The 20,201-nt window shown below is 32.2% G+C and overlaps 3 protein-coding genes and 1 long non-coding RNA gene across 13 annotated transcripts; 3 read left to right on the top strand and 1 right to left on the bottom strand.

Moving 5' to 3' along the window:
* The first annotated feature begins 3,700 nt into the window (after positions 1-3,700).
* Positions 3,701-4,945, top strand: LOC108855723 (protein SOB FIVE-LIKE 5). The gene is made up of 4 exons (XM_018629603.2): positions 3,701-4,204; positions 4,459-4,557; positions 4,653-4,716; positions 4,815-4,945. Exons 1-4 carry the CDS (start codon positions 3,866-3,868, stop codon positions 4,838-4,840), a joined length of 528 nt encoding a protein of 175 aa, XP_018485105.1. The 5' UTR covers positions 3,701-3,865; the 3' UTR covers positions 4,841-4,945.
* Positions 4,946-6,310: 1,365 nt separating this feature from the next.
* Positions 6,311-17,401, top strand: LOC108849025 (fatty acyl-CoA reductase 3). Of its 8 annotated transcripts, XM_057003836.1 has the most exons (15): positions 6,311-6,513; positions 6,671-6,704; positions 6,967-7,073; positions 9,429-9,797; positions 11,148-11,282; positions 11,498-11,578; positions 12,114-12,217; positions 13,475-13,677; positions 14,019-14,119; positions 15,189-15,381; positions 15,504-15,665; positions 16,240-16,321; positions 16,492-16,758; positions 16,840-16,967; positions 17,060-17,401. In XM_057003836.1, the coding sequence occupies exons 6-15, from the start codon at positions 11,500-11,502 to the stop codon at positions 17,208-17,210; spliced, it is 1,470 nt and encodes a 489-aa protein (XP_056859816.1). In that variant the 5' UTR covers positions 6,311-6,513; positions 6,671-6,704; positions 6,967-7,073; positions 9,429-9,797; positions 11,148-11,282; positions 11,498-11,499; the 3' UTR covers positions 17,211-17,401. The 8 variants fall into 8 exon arrangements, with proteins under 8 accessions (XP_056859816.1, XP_056859814.1, XP_056859815.1 ...); XM_057003834.1 differs by lacking the exon at positions 6,671-6,704; XM_057003835.1 differs by lacking the exon at positions 6,671-6,704 and having other exon boundaries at positions 9,417-9,797.
* LOC108855724 (uncharacterized) lies at positions 7,730-9,138 on the bottom strand. 2 transcript variants are annotated; one of them, XR_008942813.1, is made up of 2 exons: positions 8,484-9,138; positions 7,730-8,419 (listed from the first exon to the last, which is right to left on the bottom strand). It is a non-coding gene; the product is annotated as an uncharacterized LOC108855724 (long non-coding RNA). The 2 variants fall into 2 exon arrangements; XR_001950111.2 differs by having other exon boundaries at positions 8,515-9,138.
* A 708-nt stretch (positions 17,402-18,109) lies between the features above and the next one.
* On the top strand, positions 18,110-19,524 carry LOC108849550 (protein SHORT HYPOCOTYL IN WHITE LIGHT 1). 2 transcript variants are annotated; one of them, XM_057003829.1, is made up of 4 exons: positions 18,110-18,343; positions 18,422-18,637; positions 18,739-18,807; positions 19,083-19,524. In XM_057003829.1, exons 1-4 carry the CDS (start codon positions 18,170-18,172, stop codon positions 19,143-19,145), a joined length of 522 nt encoding a protein of 173 aa, XP_056859809.1. In that variant the 5' UTR covers positions 18,110-18,169; the 3' UTR covers positions 19,146-19,524. The 2 variants fall into 2 exon arrangements, with proteins under 2 accessions (XP_056859809.1, XP_018478610.1); XM_018623108.2 differs by having other exon boundaries at positions 18,111-18,343; positions 18,739-18,804; positions 19,030-19,524.
* Positions 19,525-20,201: the final 677 nt, after the last annotated feature.

Genomic DNA, 20,201 nt, shown 5'->3' with positions numbered 1-20,201 from the left:
AAATGAGGTTTGTTTGGAAACATGGATAACAATATTAAATGAGAATTGTTTGGAAACATGGATAGCAGTATATTTACTTTCTTTTATTTACACATTTAGTCATTGCATTTATAAAAAATTAGGTATTTCCTTTTTGTAATTTTTTTATTTACAGATTTTACCACTACATTTAAAATTAATTTAAATTAATTAATTATAATTCCAAACTTATCTAAACAAATTGATGTCTCCATATATTGATCATTATTAATATGTAAAATTACTATTAAAAAATATTTCATCTATTTTAGCCAATCACATAAAAATATTTTTTTTTTATTTTTTACAAAATCAGTTAGGCATAAACATTCGGATACCCATTTAGGTACGAGTCGTTTCTTTCGGGTATAGATTTTTTGGTTTTGAAATTTCTTTTTAGTATTTCCTTTTTGTGTTTTTTTATTTATAGATTCTACCATTGCATTTAAAATCAATTTAAATTGATTAATTAAAACTTCAAAAATTATCTAAACAAATCGATATTCATATGTTGATCATTATTAATATTGTAAAAATATTAGTAAATATTCATTTAGCCAAGCACAAAAAAATATTTTCTATTTGTTTACAAAATCAGTTATGCATATACATTCATGTATCCATTTAGGTACGGGTCGTTTCTTTCGGGTATATATTTTTTGGGTTTTGATATTTCTTTTTAGGCACTTCTTTTTTGTATTTTTTTTATTTACAGATTCTACCACTGCATTTCAAATCAATTTAAATTCATTAATTACAATTCCATAACTTATTGAAACAAATCGATATTCATATATTGATCATTATTAATATTTTACAAATATTACTGAATAAAATTTTATATTTCACTTAATTTAGCCGAACACATAAAATATTTTTTATTTGTTTACAGAATCCGTTAGAAATAAATATTTGGTACCCATTTAAGTACTGGTCAATTTTTTCGGGTATATATTTTTTTGGTTTTGATATTAGGCCATGTTTGGATATAAATTTATGTGTGAGTTTCAAATTGAATCCCCCGGATCTGTATGAATTTTGTTCTGATGTATAGAAAACTAAAAATATTCAAATAACGAAAGTATTTGAAAATGATTTATATTTGAACAAAAAATAATGGTTTCACATAACAAAAAAATCAATATAAAAATACTGTACATTTGCATTCAAAATCATTTTTTTAACAACAAACTACACAAATATGTTTATTTGTATAAAAAATTAAATTACAATGTAAATATTTAATTAATATAGAAATATGTCACATTGTTTAAACAAAATATCAATATAAAAGTATTATACATTTGCGTTCTAAAATTATTTATTTTAACAACAAGCCAAATAAATATATTTATTAGAGAGAGAATTAAATAAAGCCAAAAAACACATAGTTTATCAGAGAGAATCTATATGTCGAACTTATTATAAAGAAGATTTTAATAAGATAAAAACATTCAATAATTACAAACAAATGATATATTTTATAAAAGTGAAAATAATACCCGCCCTTTCAAGGGCGGGTCAAAATCTAGTATTGCTTATAGAGCCTGAAATGCGTAAATACCCTAATCAGGTCTGCCATCAACTTCCTTGTCTTACAAGAAAGCCTTTATCTATCTTATTCATTATCATTATCATAAAATCTGGTTTACAGGCAGCATACACGGAAGAGGTTCTCAGGTAAGCGTATTTGCATCCTGTGGTGGAAGGCATCATAATATTTGCAGGAACCGATGTGTCTGGTTTTGATACGCTGACAGGAAATGTAATTGACAAGTTGATCATCATGGAGTGAAACCAAAAACCTTAGGAGAATTTAAATATTTTCATGGTGGACCCCAGAATGAAGAAGATGTCTCATTCTTGCATGGACATTACAACTTTAATGTTAGTCATCCCCTGGTAAAGAACTTAATTATCCACCAGTTTGTGCTTGGAGGTAACTAATGGGTCAACGTCGGGTGGTTAGAGAGTTGTATTTAATGATTAACCTTTAAAAGTGACCTATCTATAAGATTATCATGATGAAATAAACACCATGATGGAATTAAATTTGAAAAGTCATCTAAAAATCATAAAGGAACATTTCTATATACAGAGCAGAATTATCTTCCTTTTAACATCTACACATGAAAAATGCCTTTACTAAATTAAATATCTAATTATGTGGTTTCTACATCCGAGTTTTATTTCACTAAATAAATCATGTTTCCCCAAGTAATAAGATTGATTATGATCGGATCTTACCGATCTCCAATCGGTAAGCAAAAGAACAAAAAAATTCCACACCTGAACTTTAACATTTTTGATTCCCTATACAACTTAAATTTCTTGTTGTCAAGCTAAAACTCTCTCTCTCTCTCTCTCTTTCTCTCTCAGGCAAAAGAGATTTAACTCTACAACTCTTGGAAAACAAATTAACAAACAAACACACAAATGTGAAAGGAAGTGAAAAAGGCGAAGAGAACACATGGTAGGACGGGAACATCGAAGTCGGGAGCATAGGAATTATCAGCAAAGGGATCAGAAGGTGACACATTTAAGAGCCTAACTTTGCAGAAATGTGTAGTTGGTCGAAGTGCGTGTTCTTGCACGTGCGCACATGTATGAATTTGTTGAACCTTGCGTATTTCGTTTTTTACGCGCACACGTGCCCACATGCATGCCTGATTTTGATAGCTATTTAGAATTTCCTATGTTATAATATCAATCAAATCTTCTTTTTTGTTCTTATTTTCTTAGAGTATTTGAACTTACATGGCATGGGTGCGAAGCACATAGATCACTTCCAAACACTTGCAAGAAAAATAACTGAGAATTTTAATCTTATAATAAGATTTTATATACAACCTACTCAAAGCTTAATCATAGTATAATGACACCAGTATCCCGTTATCCTAGATACAGATTACAGAGAGTGCGCACTGGACCAATGGAGGTTTAGGTAAGAATTAAATTAGCCAGTACAAAAAGGAATAGAAAATGAAAAACAAAATGTGAGGGCATGTGAGATATCATAAAAGCGTAGTCAATAGACCGCTCCGATCTTCTTTGTCACCACTTGTCTGTCCAAGTCGCTTTGACCCATGCACCATCTAATTACACCCACTAATACTACAAATTAACATAAATAAATACCAAGTATAAACATATAATGTATGATTAATGGTCATGTATCTCTGCTGGCCTAGTTTTTGGAGAATGTCACGTGCAAACTTACTATTAGTATGAACTTTTTTAATAAATCAAGTATTGAATTTCACTCTAGCTAGTTAGATATACGTCGGTCGTTTATTTTTTGATGTAATGCAGGTTCAGTTTTATATATATTGGATCAAATGAAAAATGTCTGGCCACGAACGTTGCATGTCATTCCCATGTTAGATACTGTCATTGTAAGAAAAGAGTAACAAAAAGAGTAACAAAGTATGATAGAATTTATTAATCGAGTTCACATGTTGCGACTGCAAAGAACGGTTGAGTGTGCCTAAATAACGCCGACTTATCCATTAGCTATTTATAAATGTTACTAGTTCGTTCATATATGTTGCTGCAGTAACGACAAAAGAAGAGCCAAAATTATTAGACCAACCTAAGGTTTGAAAATTAATAGGCAGAAGAAGTAGATGATAACAAGTTAAAAAAAAGATATATCTCCGTATAAGACCAATAAACAGAATAAAATTAAATAAAGAGATAGAAAGATGATCACATATGGGGGATTACATGCATGTGTATAAATTAAGTTGATTCTTCACCCATTGTTTTTTTCTCTCTAAACCTCTCTCACCACACTAAATCTTTCTTGTCACAGCAGTTCAATCTCAAGAACGAAAAGAAGAAGAAAATGTCGGGTTCGTCGGAATGGAGTAGTGGATGCGAGTCAGGATGGACTCTGTACTTAGACCATTCTGTATCTTCTTCTTCAAGTCCTTCTTGTTTCCGAGACACCAATGGGTTTGATAACATAAGAAGCAAAGATTCATGGAGCCAAAATTATGTGCATCAAGAAGAAGAAGATTTGTCAATGATTTCAGATGCATCTTCTGGTCCAAGGAATATTTATGAGGAAGGTTCTGTCAAAAACTTAAACAATGCTGGTCCTAAGATACAGAGCAAGAGAGAAAAGGACAGAAGAGATTATGAGAAAATGAACTCTCTGCTTGATGATACTGCTAGTTCTCATGTAAGTCTTCTTTTTTCTTCAAAGAAAAACTGTAAACCCATGTGAAATAATAGTCCATTAGTTATCACTCTTTCCTCCAATGACAAAGATCAATCAATTTTGTAATATATATATATATATATATATAATATATTAAATCCGTAGCCACAATTACATCACATAGCATTCCAGGATGAGTTCGACCTTAGTAATTGTAAAACAAAGATTTATATGTATGGTCTTGATTTTATCTTCCTTTTGTATATTTCTTGTAGATGTTGCAGAAAAGTGTGGGTGGCGGTAATAAGATAGAGCAAACCTTTCCAGAAAGTACATTGGATTATTCGCAAGGCTTCTCGGCAACTCACTTTCAGGTTTCTCTCTCTCTTCACTCAGTGAGATTCCGTTTGAGCACACGTGACTTGTCTCAAGTGACTCACTACATGAGTTTTTTTGTTTAAACAAGTAGGACAAAACAGCATTACAAGAACGGTATGGCTATCTGCATACGGAAATTCTAAATAACCAGTTAGGTAATATATATAAACTTGCTTACTCTTTACTCTTATGAAGTGTATATACTCCAATCTGACTAAAACGTTATCCTTGTTTACTCTTTACTCTTGTGAAGCTTTTATGGATTCAAGTAATGATTAAAGTGAATCTTATAGTCCTTACGAAAGAAGTACTATAAAAGAAACCCACAGGTGAATGGATCGGATCGACTAAAGACAGGCTCTCAAATCTCCAATGGATCGGAATCTTTTCTCTTGTGATTTGTAATTTCGTCACAAACGAGTTTTTTTTCCTTGTAGCGACCTTATGTAACTTTTTGTTTTCTTCACTTCAATTGCAATTTTGAGCCAGTGGAGCAGTTTACCCCTTCTTTTACTACAGAGCATTTTCAAGGAAAACAAACAATAACTTTAACAATATAATATATGGATAGATTAACTTAGTAGCTTATTACAGACTATATATAGTATGCAGCAGAAATGTTGATAACACGAGGTTCACGTTGAGTGTACAGTAACATGGGCGTATACTCACTGACCAGACCTAATCAGAACCGGTATATTCTCAACTTAACCATAGCTACAAATATTAGAAATATGTTATACAATAAAGGAAAAAATTACTTTCGTGGTGCAGGAAAAAAGCAATAAAAGAAAAATATATCAAGAAATGTAATAGATTAGTGCCAAGAAAGAAAGACGTGGGAACAAAAGTCCGGGAAGTCGACGTATACGGTATACGCGGGACACATGGCGCAGGCTAATCTACTTTGGACCCATAGTGAGAGCTAGCTGCTTCATAACTACTTATGTTTGCTTTCAAGTCATAGTTATATACGTTTTATCTAAATTTGAAGAACCTTTATAAAACATCAATAAATAGCGCAAGGGAAAAATAAACTTGAGTCTCTTCAAAAACCACAACCGAATCTTGTTCTCTGCTCGTTGTTATGCATTCCTCTTTGACACAACTCTAAGACTCGAAGAGTTATAGATTCGGGGAAAAACTAATTCTGAAGAGCTTTACAGTTTTTTTTTACTTTTTAAGATTCAGTTGTTGTTAGAGTTCTGAGTGAGTTTGGAAGTGACAGCCAGCACAAGATTGAATGGGCCTGATTGCATGATTCATCTAAACTTGACCCAAGCTAAAACCATGAAAGTGTACAATTCAACATAATTTTAATATTTTGGAATTTTTTGAGTGAGAAAGAAAATTAGTTTTTTTTTTCTTAACACCGAAAGAGAATTAGTTACATATATTATGTTGCACGTTCTAAGACCACCTCCATCAATAAGGACTTCCTAATCAATAGTTTAGTATTAAAAACAATGATTTGAAAGGTTTAGGACCTCTGTTTTCCTAATTTAATTTTTCTTTGTCCAATGGTAGAACTTATTAAGGTTCTTATTTTTTTTTTTCGTAAAAGTAAAATAATTAAATTTCATAACATGTAAAAACATAAATCTATTTATATAAAAGACAGTTTACTCTTTCCTGAGCGCGCCACGTCAGCATCCAGCACAACAATTCACATTTTAAGCGTTCGACACGTGTCCTTTTAAATAAAACGCAGTGCTTCGTATTTCATCTTTTCCAATTGGGCTTCGTCTTACTCTACCGTTTTGAGACCCACCGACAATACAAGTCGAGGGAAACCCTAATCGGTGATGAAAAATGCTTTGGTGATTATTGTTTCTCTTCGATCGGTGCAAGAGACGATCCAGTTTTCTGTAACGATATGCGTGATAACCAATCATCCTTAATCCTTTTAATTCGCAAACCCACTTCAAAACTTTTGATTGCGGCGAAATCAGGTATAAATATGTTTTAAAGTTTTCTCTGCGAAAGCTTATGTGGATGGATTTTCTCCTAGTTGATGTAAATGTGAGTGTTTTTTCTGATTTCGTTTTTTGTATCGATCATTATGTGTTGATATTTATCGTATTAATGTGATTCCGGTTAACCTGAAAGCCGAGATTCACATTCTTCGTCTTTCCAACTCGAGGTATAGTTACATATCCATTCTTCTTGGATCTGATTGTGATTCTCGATTTCGAATCTCCTTGCTTCTGGTGTTATTCCCTACGGTGATATTTTATTATCTAACAAGAATTTGAGATTTGAATCGAAATGAAACCATAGCCTCAAGAGTTGTGTCAGAAAGTTTTATTTCATATTGTTACTGAATATAGCTATTTGTTCTTCTTTTCTTCCCATTTATGTCTGGCTTTAATTATTGTCTATTGTTTTTGGATTTCGTTTTGCAGAGAATTCTATCTCCCAAGTACTTCAATTTTCCAGTTCCTAACATTAACTCATGATCCATATGGGATTTACTAAGTTCGTGGCCTTCCTTCTTATTCGAGTATTCAAGGTATTCTAAGCTTCATGCTCATCCAGCGTATTTCACCTTCTGTATAATTAATTTAAATAAGTATCTTATATTCTTCTATATTGTAGGTCGCATCTGTTATAAATTATAATGACATTCTAAATGTAAAACAAATATATTACCGAGGAAGATGATGACGATTTCTAAATCTGACTCAAATTCTAGCGTTTAGCGTCTTTTGAAGGATAATTCGTTGTCTTTGAAGGATAATTCGTTGAAGGATACCAAAAAGTTAGTTAGTGACTAAAATAAAATATATAATCCAAGCAATAATGAAAAAAAAAACGTAGAAAGAAACATCGTCTCAAGAATTATGACAAGCATAACTGTGTATCTAGAAAACTATCTTTTATATTTATGTTTAAATTTTGTTTGAGTTTAGGCACTAACTTATTTTAATTCTGAACAGATTTTCAGTTTGTGTTTAAGTTAGATTTTATGTCTACCTGACTCATTTTATAAAATGATATTTGCTTATTTAAAACATATATGCATAAATAAACAATTTTAATCTAGATAAATAAACCAGAACTTTTTAAGTAAGCTATTTTAAAATAAATCATATCAACTTTAAAAATGAAATAAAAAATCTTATAATTGTGTTAATCAATTCAAACATTTATATTGACAAATGCTCATTCAAATATAAGATGTTTCTATATTATTTGAAATTTACTGTTTGTACCGCCCTACCCCCTAGTTTTATTAAAAAGAGACATTACAACATACTGAAAATACAAATATTAATTGTAAAGGAGAAAAAATCGGCCACTAACCAGATATTGAAAATACAAATACAGTGTGATACTATCACAATCCTAACTCAGCCACTAACCAGCAAGTCACGAGTGTTACAGTGTGATACCATAAAATCCTAACCCAGCCACTAACCAACAAGTCACGAGTGTTACACTTTTCATTTAGTAAGGAGAAGAAAAACTCACTTGAAACACAACGCCAAAAGATCCTTCGCCGACAACACGTTCCGCCATGTAGCTGATCGTCTGCATTCACATCTTGGCTGCTTCTGTATTGGTGTTCTTCTTCGACCTGAAAACATGTTTAAATAAACCAATCTCGGGTTAGAAAAATAGCATATCAAATGATCGAATCCAAATGGATTAACAATTATATTGCTAACCCGATATTATACATTGAAACTGATATTTATATATTGAAACAAATATTCCAATATGTCTAACACGCATTAAAGGATGTCTACTTATCGCTGATTTTAAAGAGAGATGGTTAGTCTTCTTCAATGTTATACTTATGTGTCTTCTTCTTCACTCTCTCCCACGCAGCTAAACCATCCTTTACTGCTACAACTGTTTTTCAATGAACTAGGACAGATTAAGACAATGAACTAGGACAGATTAAAAGAAACTTAACATTTATGGTGATTGCATGGACGAGTCTGGACCTCCTCCTCGACGAAGAAAGAAACGAATCAAACGTCTTCTCTGTTGGAGATTTCATCTGAATCGACGAGGAAAAGAGAGATCCGACGATGGGATTTCAACGAAATCGAACAAGAGAAAACCATAATCACCAACAAACGGATCAAACATCATCAACCTTCGGAGATTTCTGACAGAAACGACCGCGAGATTCAGACCGATTTCAGAGAACCGAACAAGAGAAAGCGGAACCGACAACGAAAAAGAGAGTCACGAGTTTTTCCCCTTTGACTTAAATGACCCAATCAATACCTTCCTGCCACGTCTGGCGTCTTTACCATTCCTAAAATCACTTAATTAAGGAGCGCTCCTGCCTAATAATACCATTTTTGATTTATTTTTTCCGTTTAATGCTTAAGCACCTCCTCCTAAATCCACCGATGGAGGTGCTCAATATAATAGTAACTTTAAATTTTGATGACATTATATATTGCCATTTAAATCTATCAGCTCAATGAAATTGGAATATTTTTCATGAACAAAATATATTTTATCTATTTGTTGACCTTAAATAATTATAAAATTTCTTTCATTTATTTTGAGTAGAAGCTTTCGTATGAAAATTTGGAATTATCTGCTGCCGCAGTCTTTTAACTAATGCATTTTTCTCTCGTCTATTCTATTAAAATAATAATATGATCTAATGATAAATATTTGGTCTAGTTATTCTAATACAATTATTATAAACATTTTATTAATTATTTAAAAAATATTTTGTACAAATATGATTATGAATACACAAATATAATTAAAACACAGGAATATAAAAATTGAATTTTTTAAAAAAATATAAAACAAAATATACCTATCTTTTTAAAGACGAATCAAAATCTAGTTAATTCTTTAAATTTTTGAATATTAGCAGTTTATTATACAGGAAAAGAAAAGAAACTAACAACAACACAACTCAGAGAGAAAAAGAGCGATCAAGGTGGCTGATAAGAATCAAAGTACAGCGAGGGAACTGAGTGAGACCTCGCCGGGCAGGAGAGAAGCCTATCTCGAATCAAGCGGTCAATCACAGCACGAAGAACATGCAAAGGAGTTGAGACAGAGGGACGTCGATGTCATGCCTTAATTAGCCCCCATATTGGTCTATATGGTTGTAAGTTGCATCTATTTTCTCTTCAATGTAGGTAGGTTCGAAGGGAGAATACTTTAATAATTCAAGTCAAGCTTAAGTATCTGCTTAACATGCGATCTCACTTGGTACGAAATCCCTGTTGATTTTCAGGACCCCCACTTGGTACGTAAATTCGTCTAAACTCTTTGTCTGGATTACCATCATCTCGTTGATTGGACATCACAAACTGTTATCACTGGATTACCATCATCTCGTTGATCAACTTTGATGAAGTGAAAAAAACTCCGATGAAGTGCAAAAGTTATATATCTATCTTATTAAAACAGAAACATTCTGTTGGATCTAACATTTATTTTGTAAATTTTTAAATTAAATACATCTTTATACTTTATAGTTAAATCTACATTAAATCACAAATGTTCTTTTCTTTATACTACTATCTATTTTTCCAAACAATATACTTATTTCTTTATATTATTATCAATGTTTCCAAACAAAATATTTTTTATACTACTATCAATTTTTCCAAACAATACATTAATTAATCTTATTATTTTATATCTATCATTTTCTCTTTAAAATTTTGTAGAAACGTCATATTTTCATAAATTGCAAAATAATGAACTTTAAAATTTGGATTATAAGATTACAAATTATGAAACTATTACAATTTAAATCTAATTAGATTACATTACAATTTAAATCTAATTAGATTACATATCGGTCATCTATCAGTTCAATCGGTTAGTCTCGGGTTTTAGTGATTTTTTAATATGAATATTTTAAAAACCAAAATTGAATTGTCAGATCTCCGGATTAACGGGTATAGTTGCAATCGGGTTGAATTTAAAAACACTGACTTAAATACAAAAGTATTTTAAATACACACTCTTTTAAAAATTACCAAAATATTTATTAAGTTACTAGTGAAATTTTTTATCGTAAAATATTCCGCGCTTCCAAATCGCGGATTAAAATCTAGTATATCTTTATATATAATGTACAGTCTGCATGTATATGGTTTTGTATATGCGATTTAATTTGTTGACACTTGCCAGCTAATTTAAAGCTAGTGATTGAAAGGTGGGTGATTTTACTCACATTAATTTCACGTTTAAGTATTATTTTTAAACCAAAAAAATTAAATGATGTTTTACCTTTTTAAGAAAAGAATAATGGCCAAGTTTCTTTGGTTTAAAACAGCACTTAATATAATACGAGTATGATTTTATCTCTTTGGCTAGGGAGTTTAAAAGCGCCTTTTGTCAGAATAGCTAGGCTTCCAACTTAAAGTATGAGTTGAAAATGAAAACGTTCATATCTATTGTTTGGAACAAAATATTTTGGAAATCTTGTTCTGTTGGTTTATGGATACTTGAATATAACAACTTTAATTGGATACGATGTTTTCTTCCCAAAGACTTTATTATATCCAATTAAAGCGTTAATCATACTGAAAATAATATCCGCGAAATATGTAAAGGCTCTAATATACAATGAAGCCTTCTTTAGGTTGGACTTGTGTAGTGCTTCTGATGGCTCTCTCGTGTAGCCTCTCCATCCTCCTACAGACTATATGTATCTCTAGGCGGGACTCTTCACCACATACCACTCCGATACCCGGCCACGTCAAACTGATCCTAACATGTACGTAAGAGTAAATTAAGAGTTATTTGAAAGAGGACTGTTGACAGCTAATTCTAAGTGGTTGGGAGAAAGAAAAAAATGTAGGTGATCACATTGATTATACTTATAGCTTGAAACTATAAATTGGTCACTCATGTGAATTTGTTCTTTGTACTCGATTGAATTATTTCTCTCGCTTAAACGTGCTTAATTACAAACATAAATTATGTCGACAGAAATGGAGGTCGTAAGTGTTCTTCAGTACCTTGACAACAAATCAATATTGGTCATCGGAGCTGCTGGGTTCTTAGCAAATAGTACTCTCTTCTTCCTTTGCTCTGTCTCTCTATACATTCATATACATACGCATAAAGCCTCCTTCTCTTAGCAAATAGCTGTTATTTTTTACATCCTTAGCAAATAGCTGCTTGGTTGTGTTGGTTTGGTTCTTGCAAAGCAAGTTAAACCTCGTACCATCCAGACCGATGCTAAGATATGGCCACCAAGATTAGCAAAACAGAAAAAATTATAGATAATTAATATTCTGACATTATCATATGATTTGTGAGAAAAAAACTTGAGCTAGACTCGAACTTTATAACATATTATATATAAGTTTTCAAATATAGACAGCAGTATGCATGTGTAACTTAGACAGTGAAGTTCACGCATTGTAAATGCTTGTAGACTTGCACCGATCACCATTTAAGATATAGTAACCATTTAATCAGTACTCAGTAAGTAATTTTGTGGGTTGATAATGCGACTCCTTTATTTGTAATCGCCGGTCAAGATTTTTTTTTTTTGGCGGGGGGTGTGGTGGTGAATAAGGTTATTTAAATTCAAATGCAGTTTTCGTGGAGAAGATATTAAGGGTGGCACCAAACGTGAAGAAACTCTATCTTCTTCTAAGAGCATCAAATGAAAAATCTGCTACCCAGAGGTTTAAAGACGAGGTTTGTCTCTTCATGCTAGGTTTGACATGTCCGAGTTGCTGTAGGTTTAGCTGTTGTTTATTAAAAATGACTATTTAATCACTGAATCAAGTTTTAAAATTACAAAAAGACAAATCTTAACTATTAGGTAAGTTTGTACTTTGTACCTTATTGGTTTTTAGTTCTTTTTACACACATAATTTTTGTTATAATTTCTCTAACAAAACTAAACCCTAACGATAACTCTAAAATAAGAAAATCAAACTGAGCGTGATTGATGGTTGCTATAGATGCGGTACAAAGCCCCATTTATTTTTACAGTATCAGGTTAACATCAATCATGTTTTACTAAGATTTTAAAATCCATAGCTTCTTAATTAATTTACTTTTATACAAATGCTTTCTACAGTCAAATATCTAGAGTTTATTTTTATGAATTTTCCACAATAAATAAATATCTAAAGTCAACAAACTACTTTTCATCCAGAGCCTATTTTTTTTTGGAGATTTCCACAATAAAGAAATGCATATTCATTTAAGTTACATTCAACACATATTTTATAAACAATGAAACCATCAATTTAAACTTATATAATTAATTTATAAACTATAAACTCCGTGTATACTACTAACATATTTTTAAAGAGACTATTATAACTTATCATTTATTCCTTTTAGAAAAATATATTTTTATTTTTTTCAATAAATAATGAATCATTATAAATTTTATTTTGTATCTTTTAAAATCTTTTATATATATATACACTAAATCTACAATTAAATGTTTTATTTTTATTTTAAACTGTAGTCAAAATTTTACACCAATAAAAATTACAGTCAAAACAAAAAATCAACAATTTTTTCCAGAATTTTTTTTTAAAACTACAGCCGTTAGATAATCATCAATTAAATAGATTCAATAGTTATGTTTGAATAGTTATAAAAAAATTTCAACTGAATGTTTTCATAAATAGTTTTCAATCTGTTATATAGATTGCTATAGTTTAAGCTGGAATAACAAATGAACTAGTAACTATATTTATGGATGACAAAAAAAGTAACTATATATATGATTCAAATCCAGAAATTCATCTAAGATCAATTCAAATAGTATTCTAGTAAATCTAAACACAATTTAATTATTAACAAGTTACTCTTTATATAAGTTACCTACTAGTCCACATATATTATACTCGCATAATATTTTTCTTAAAAGCTCGTATGGACCGCCATGAATTGATGCTGATATAGCTTCTGAGGTGTTAAAAATCAACGCAGATTTTGAGGAAGGATTTGTACAGGGTGCTGAAGGAGAAGTATGATCCAAATCTAAATCAACTTACATCTGAGAAAGTTACAGTTGTCAATGGGGACGTTTCCCTTGAGGATCTGGGTCTCCAAGACACTAACTTGGAACATGAGATGATCCACCAAGTTGATGCCATTGTTAATTTAGCTGCAACTACTAGATTTGATGAAAGGTACTGATTTTGATATCTTTTTTCTTTTGTTTGGTCGGCTAATTTTAATATCTAACTACTGAGTTATTCAACCACCATATGTAGTACCAAACAAAATGTAAAGACTGGTTTAAGATCGGTAATATAAACCCTCAGCAATTGACTTTGATATCTTGTAAACTGAATATATGTTTCCATTTAAAACCAACAACATATTAGCGCGAGATCAACTATAGGGGTTTAAAAATAAGGTGTATAGACCAATGAAAACAAGTTTTTTTTTTGCTTAAAACCAATGAAAACAAGTCAGTAATTATAATTGATATATTTAGAGTACTAAAGGAATGTTATATCAACCGCAGATACGATATTGCACTTGGTATCAACACATTGGGTGTCCTCAATGTCTTGGATTTCGCCAAGAGATGTGCAAAGGTTAATATCTTTGTTCAAGTATCAACAGGTATATACAAAAACAAAACTCTGCTGTCAGTGACTGTGAAATAACTTGTGTTTATTAGGTAGCAAGTGATATATATTTTGCGTACAAGGGTTTCTTCCATGTCAACTAATCTTTCAAGTGAACATAAGGTTCTAAGAGCAACCAGAATGGTTGTTTATAACGTTTCTAAATAAGATAATAAAATTATTAAATTTTTTTTTTTTAATAACCCGGTGTATCCTGGCATCCACCGAAGTGGATCCAAACTAGCGGCGAGTGTCCGTATCAGCCTACATTATCGGCCGGAATACGTCTCGGTCATCGGACGTTGGGAAAGCCCAGATTTTAAATTTAACCCCCAGTGACCAGCGGAAAATCTCGAAAAATCTAAGAAACTTTCTCAATAGTTTCTTATTTACTATTGTGTTTGCTCTAATCTATCCATTTTTCCTGATTCTTATCTTAAGTAAAAGGAGCCTAACTATATACGCTTATAATCTTTTATATGCTACTACCAATTCTTCAAAAGCGGATGCTTTAGAAGAGTATGAAACGATAAAGACATTTTGAGTTTAATGCAAGAAATAAAAGTGGTCAGGTGGAAGATTAAATGGGATGGGACATTATATGAAAACAGATTAATAATGCATCATAGCTTAGTATCACGATATTGACATGTAACTAATAACTACCAAGTACGTACCAAAAAAACTAACAACTACCAAGTACGTACCCAACAGTAGATATATTATGGTTTCTTAAGACTTTAAGAGCATCCGCATAGGCGCATATCATAATTTTACTTATGCATTAAATAACTTTTATTTATGCATTAAAAAATAATCCAATAACTAATTTGTTTAATAAAATATTAATATCATAATTTTTAGAACTGCTCTTTTTTGCCATGTGGATGCTCTAATCTTTCCTTATTTTAACATAAGATTTACCAACATAAAACATATAACTAATTAGCAACTCTCATATATATATATATTGCCAATTTATTGACAATGATCACTGTTTACAAGTAATCTGTTTTTACTGGATAATTAAAACCACCAACTAACAACATTAATTTGTAATATAGCTTACGTGTGCGGGGAAAAATCTGGTTTGATAATGGAAACACCATACCGTATGGGTGAAACGTTGAATGGAACCACCGGCCTAGACATCAACCATGAGAAGAAATTGGTCGAGGAGAAACTTGACCAGCTCCGCGTCACCGAAGCCTCTCCTGAAACCATAACACAAACAATGAAAGATATGGGACTCACCAGGTTCTATTTCCAAAACGTGTTGCAATAAAATGCCAATTGGTGTTTTTTTTTTTTGCTAACATTTGGTGCAATTGGTGTTAATCTTGAAATGACTAATGACTATAGTCTAAATAATATGATAGGGCAAGAACGTATGGATGGCCAAACACCTACGTTTTCACAAAAGCAATGGGAGAGATGATTGTAGGAGCAAAAAGGGGGAATTTACCACTTGTGTTGATTCGTCCGTCAATTATTACTAGCACTATCAAAGAACCGTTCCCTGGCTGGACCGAAGGCATCAGGTTAGAACATATGGTTTCATAACATATTAAATATATATATATACACACGATATTTTGAAATTTTTTGTACATGTTCTTAAACAGTTTATAATTGTAATTGGAAAAGCAACTTTAAAAGCTGACAAGGCTTTAAGAAAATTCTAAAGTCCTAAAAGTCAAATATTATCCAATCAGATTTCATTAATAAAGTCATCAAAACCTTTTAAAAACACTCAAAATCATTTTCTTGGTTATTTTATTTACTAATCAAGAGTTTTTTCTAAAGCCTATAAATATGGCTTTTATTTTTCATTTTTAGATTACAACCGCTACTAATAGCTTACAGCCAAAACGATATTACCAATACCAAGCATGACCCATATTTTCATTCCTAGTATATTGGTGGTACTAGCTAGAAAATAGTAGTATATTGGAAGCTAAATAGTTTTTTCAAATAATATTCAAAACATTTAAAGTTTTTTTTATAAGTTAAAGTTATATTCATAATAAATATAAAAAATATATGAAAGCTTTTGTAAATATATAAATGATTGCGATATTAGGCTACTTATGATTGTACCACTCTTTAATGTAGGACCATTGATACTCTAGGTGTCGGATATGGTAAAGGCAGACTCACATGCTTCCTTGGTGATCTTAATGCTATTGCCGATGTGGTACATACTTTCTTTCACATTCATCTTATTCTACATTTTGTATTAACATTTCCTCCGATAACATTTACATATACATAAATGTAGTAAATTTATAGTGCTATTTCCTCCGATTACAAACATAATAGCATTACTTATCATCGTTTAATATTTTTATATAATTTACAAATCAGATGCCAGCAGACATGGTAGTAAATTCGATGTTAGTGTCGATGGCTGCTCAAGCTGGAAAACAAAAAGAAACTATTTATCATGTGGGCTCCTCGCTAAGAAATCCCTTGAAGAATGAGAAACTTCCTCAGATAGCATACCATTGTTTTACTACCAAACCATGGACTAACAAAGAAGGGAAGCTGGTTCGTGTAAGGAATATCGAGATTCTGAATTCTATGGCTAGTTTCCACAGATACATGGCCATACATTACTTGATCCCATTAAAGGTACTAAATTCTTTGATTTTTAAGTAACCGGAAATTAGGTTCTTAATCACGTATATTATATTTCTTTTTGGTTTATTATAGGGACTTGCATTGTTAAACATTGTATTTTGCAAGCTTTTGGACAATAGTTTGAAGGATTTTCATAGGAAGATCAATTTTGCATTTCGGCTCGTTGATCTCTACCAGCCCTACCTCTTTTTCCGTGGAGTGTAAGCAACTTAATTATCAGTTTCTCACTATGTTATTTGTTCTCTAGACTCTAGTCCATGTGGTTTGAGATTTTGAAACAAATGTTGTGCAGATTTGATGATACAAACACGGTAAAGCTGCAAGGAATTGTGTTGAAGACAGAAGCCGAAACCGAGATGTTCTATTTTGATCCAAAGACGATCAATTGGGACGAGTATTTTGTGAATATACATGTTCCTGGACTGGTTAAGTACGTTTTCTAATGATCTCACGTGTGTAGCCTTTGTTTTATCATGTTCCTACGAGTATAAACTGTGTGGAAAAATTTAGTACTCGTGATCCGTTTTTATTCGACTATGTTTTCAAACTTGAGATATGGCTCTTTATATTTATTGTTTCACCATTTGCATCTTTGTAATGGAACTATATTTAAAATATTTTGACGTCTTGTGTTCTCTATATGCATTAATAGTATCCAATATCGAAAACAATCAGGGACAAAACACCAGAAATTAAATGGTCTGAAATAGTGTTTTCAGACAGCAAAGTCAAATCCTAACCTAAAACGAGTACATGTTCTTGATCTTTAGAGTGGAGACCACCGTACCACCGCGCACAAGAAAATGTTCTGCAAGTCCCTAATGTAGCCGAACAGAGAAACTTCACTTAGGGCTATAATTAAGGCCTTTGAGAGGTCTAATGTAAATATACTCTCTTTTAGCACCATCCCATTTGATAGTTTAGCTACAACTTCATCTAGACAATCGGAAATCTTCAAATATATGTATTTAGCATAAATGTACATAAATGTATTACCCTATGCGAAGTTTGGCTTCTTAATATAAGAACATTTTACCCCAAAAAAAACTAGACAAAAAGTAGCAAACTAATTGAATGATTTGGCATTTAACTCATGTCTTGACTAATTTTTTCTTCCTTCTAAAGTCGGAAATCATTTTTTATAAAACTAACCGTATATATATGTTTTAGCAGGCAATCCATTTCCTTTCTATCTTTTCATATGCATTGGTGACATATGTTTTTAACATTTCCTTAATGTTATACAGTATGTTTAATTTTTTTAAAGTATATTATAAACTACGAAAATAATAATTTTCAGACAAAGATGTATATTATTACGTCATCAATAACTCAATTTTCTTACAAAACAGAGAAACAAAAAAAAACGAAAAAGCAGTGCGGGTCTGATGCGTAACGAACGATGCCGTCGTCCGCATCAATCTCATCGCCTTCTTCTCTAGCGCTTCTCTCAACCAAAACTCGATCTCCACTCTCCTTCTTCTTCTTCCTCGCTCCCAAAGCCACAACCAGAATCCCTGATCATCATCTTCCTTCTTCTCTCTTTGCTTCCCGGCGACCCCGCGATTTCATCAACGTTAGATTCGATTTTTTTTTTCTTCCTTTTTAGTAGATTCGATTTTCGTTTTTGTCTACTGAATCAGGTTTTGAACAGGGGAGGGATGACTTGAGCTGGAACCGGAAGATCAGACCTGAGTATGAGTTCGACGATGAGGGTTACGAAGAGGAAGACGAGCGTGACGAGGAAGAAGAAGAAGATAGAAGCTTGGATCTTTTGCTTAGGTTCGTGGAGAATGTCTTCAGAAAAGTCTCCAAGAGAGCTAGGAAAGCCGTCCGATCAATCTTGCCTGTTTCCATCTCCACCAAGCTCGTAAAGTCTCCACCTTTTCCAATCACGTTGATGATGATCCTTCTTTTTCCGAGGATTGATTCAAAAGCGAAAATCTTTGTGGGTGTTTTTGTTCAATGTAGGTGGGTTTCTCCGTGAATGGCGTACTTATACTTGCGTTTTTGTGGATCCTCAAGGCCTTTCTCGAGGTAAAATACTCTAAAGATTCATGCTTTTTAGTCTTGTTGGAAGTTAACTAGGAGTGGATTGTTTTTTTGCCTTACAATTGATTCAGATATGTATCTTCGTTATTGGATTTAATGATTTTGGTAGAAGACTGTATATGTCATAAGTTTGAATTAGAGAGGCTAGCATCAAGCTAAGAGCCTTGTTTAATGAATGAATGTAGCTTGCACATGGTTTAATGAATGCAGGTAGCTTGCACACTTGGGACTATTGTATTTACGAGCATTCTACTTATACGGGGGCTTTGGGCTGGTGTAGCATACGTTCAAGAAAGCCGCAACAACCGGATCAACGAACTCGCTGATGACCCTCATGCTTGGAACGGGGTGCGACCAGCGTCATGATTAAAAATGTTTCAGAGAGTCTCAAGTTTCCGACGAGCCAAAACCGGTTTAGGTGGTTCTCCGAGGGCAATAAAAACGACAGCGGAGTTCTGAATCACAAAGCAGTTACAGTGGATGATGTTCTTTCGTTATGTGTGTTGATTTAGTAATTAGAAAAAAAAAGGTAATATTTTGTAGCATTTTACAAAGTCACCTATGGAAGCTTGGCATGTAGCATTTCTTGTTTTTCTAAATAAATAAACAAATATATAGAATCACCCCCACCATTTACCTAAGTTAACTTTTAAGTTTTGTAAATAGTCAGAATTTGAATGACATGAATCATTCATTTATTTAGTACACATTCGTTTTATTAATTTGTTTTTTCAAGTCTGGAAGAATGATTCAACAACAGAGAGTGCAGTCCTTGCTTTACTCCACTCGACACCAAGTCAAAGCTCACTGTAGCAAACAGTCCTCGATCTTGTTGTCTGTCCAAAACAGCATTGAAAACATTGGAAGGTGCTCTCCAATACTTAACTTCCACCTGTCCAGACATCTTATATGCAGCTCCCTGATCTATGAGAATAGCCTTCGATACATCAAAATCATACCACTACAGTTTGCGGCTACTCCTACTCCCCCACTACAAAAAGGTGCTAGATTGTAATATATACCTACCACAATCACTAAGACGTTGAATATATATCGTTTGTTGTGTTTTTTTTTTGTTCAGTGGTTGTATATTAGGGCTCTGGTTGTATAGTTAGGATACAGTTTGTTTATCTGTCCTATTTAGTCCGATGAATAATACAAACGACTCATGGGGTTTCATAAGTCTACATGCTTTATGGGTGGTTGTGATAGTTTTGTATAAAATAACGAAACAGGATATGTAAATATGTAGTTATATACACAACTACTTTTTCGCTTTGAATTAAACAATTTAGTCCATGTACAAAAACAATTTAGTTCAGATTCGGCTTGATTTACATGCCAGCTCCCAAGACTTACAAATCTTTGCCTTCTATTGGGTT

Source organism: Raphanus sativus, chromosome 2 (genome assembly GCF_000801105.2).
Source record: "Raphanus sativus cultivar WK10039 chromosome 2, ASM80110v3, whole genome shotgun sequence".
NCBI lineage: Eukaryota > Viridiplantae > Streptophyta > Magnoliopsida > Brassicales > Brassicaceae > Raphanus > Raphanus sativus.
Note: the sequence above shows the minus strand (reverse complement) of the source record. Positions and strands in the feature narration are given on the sequence as shown.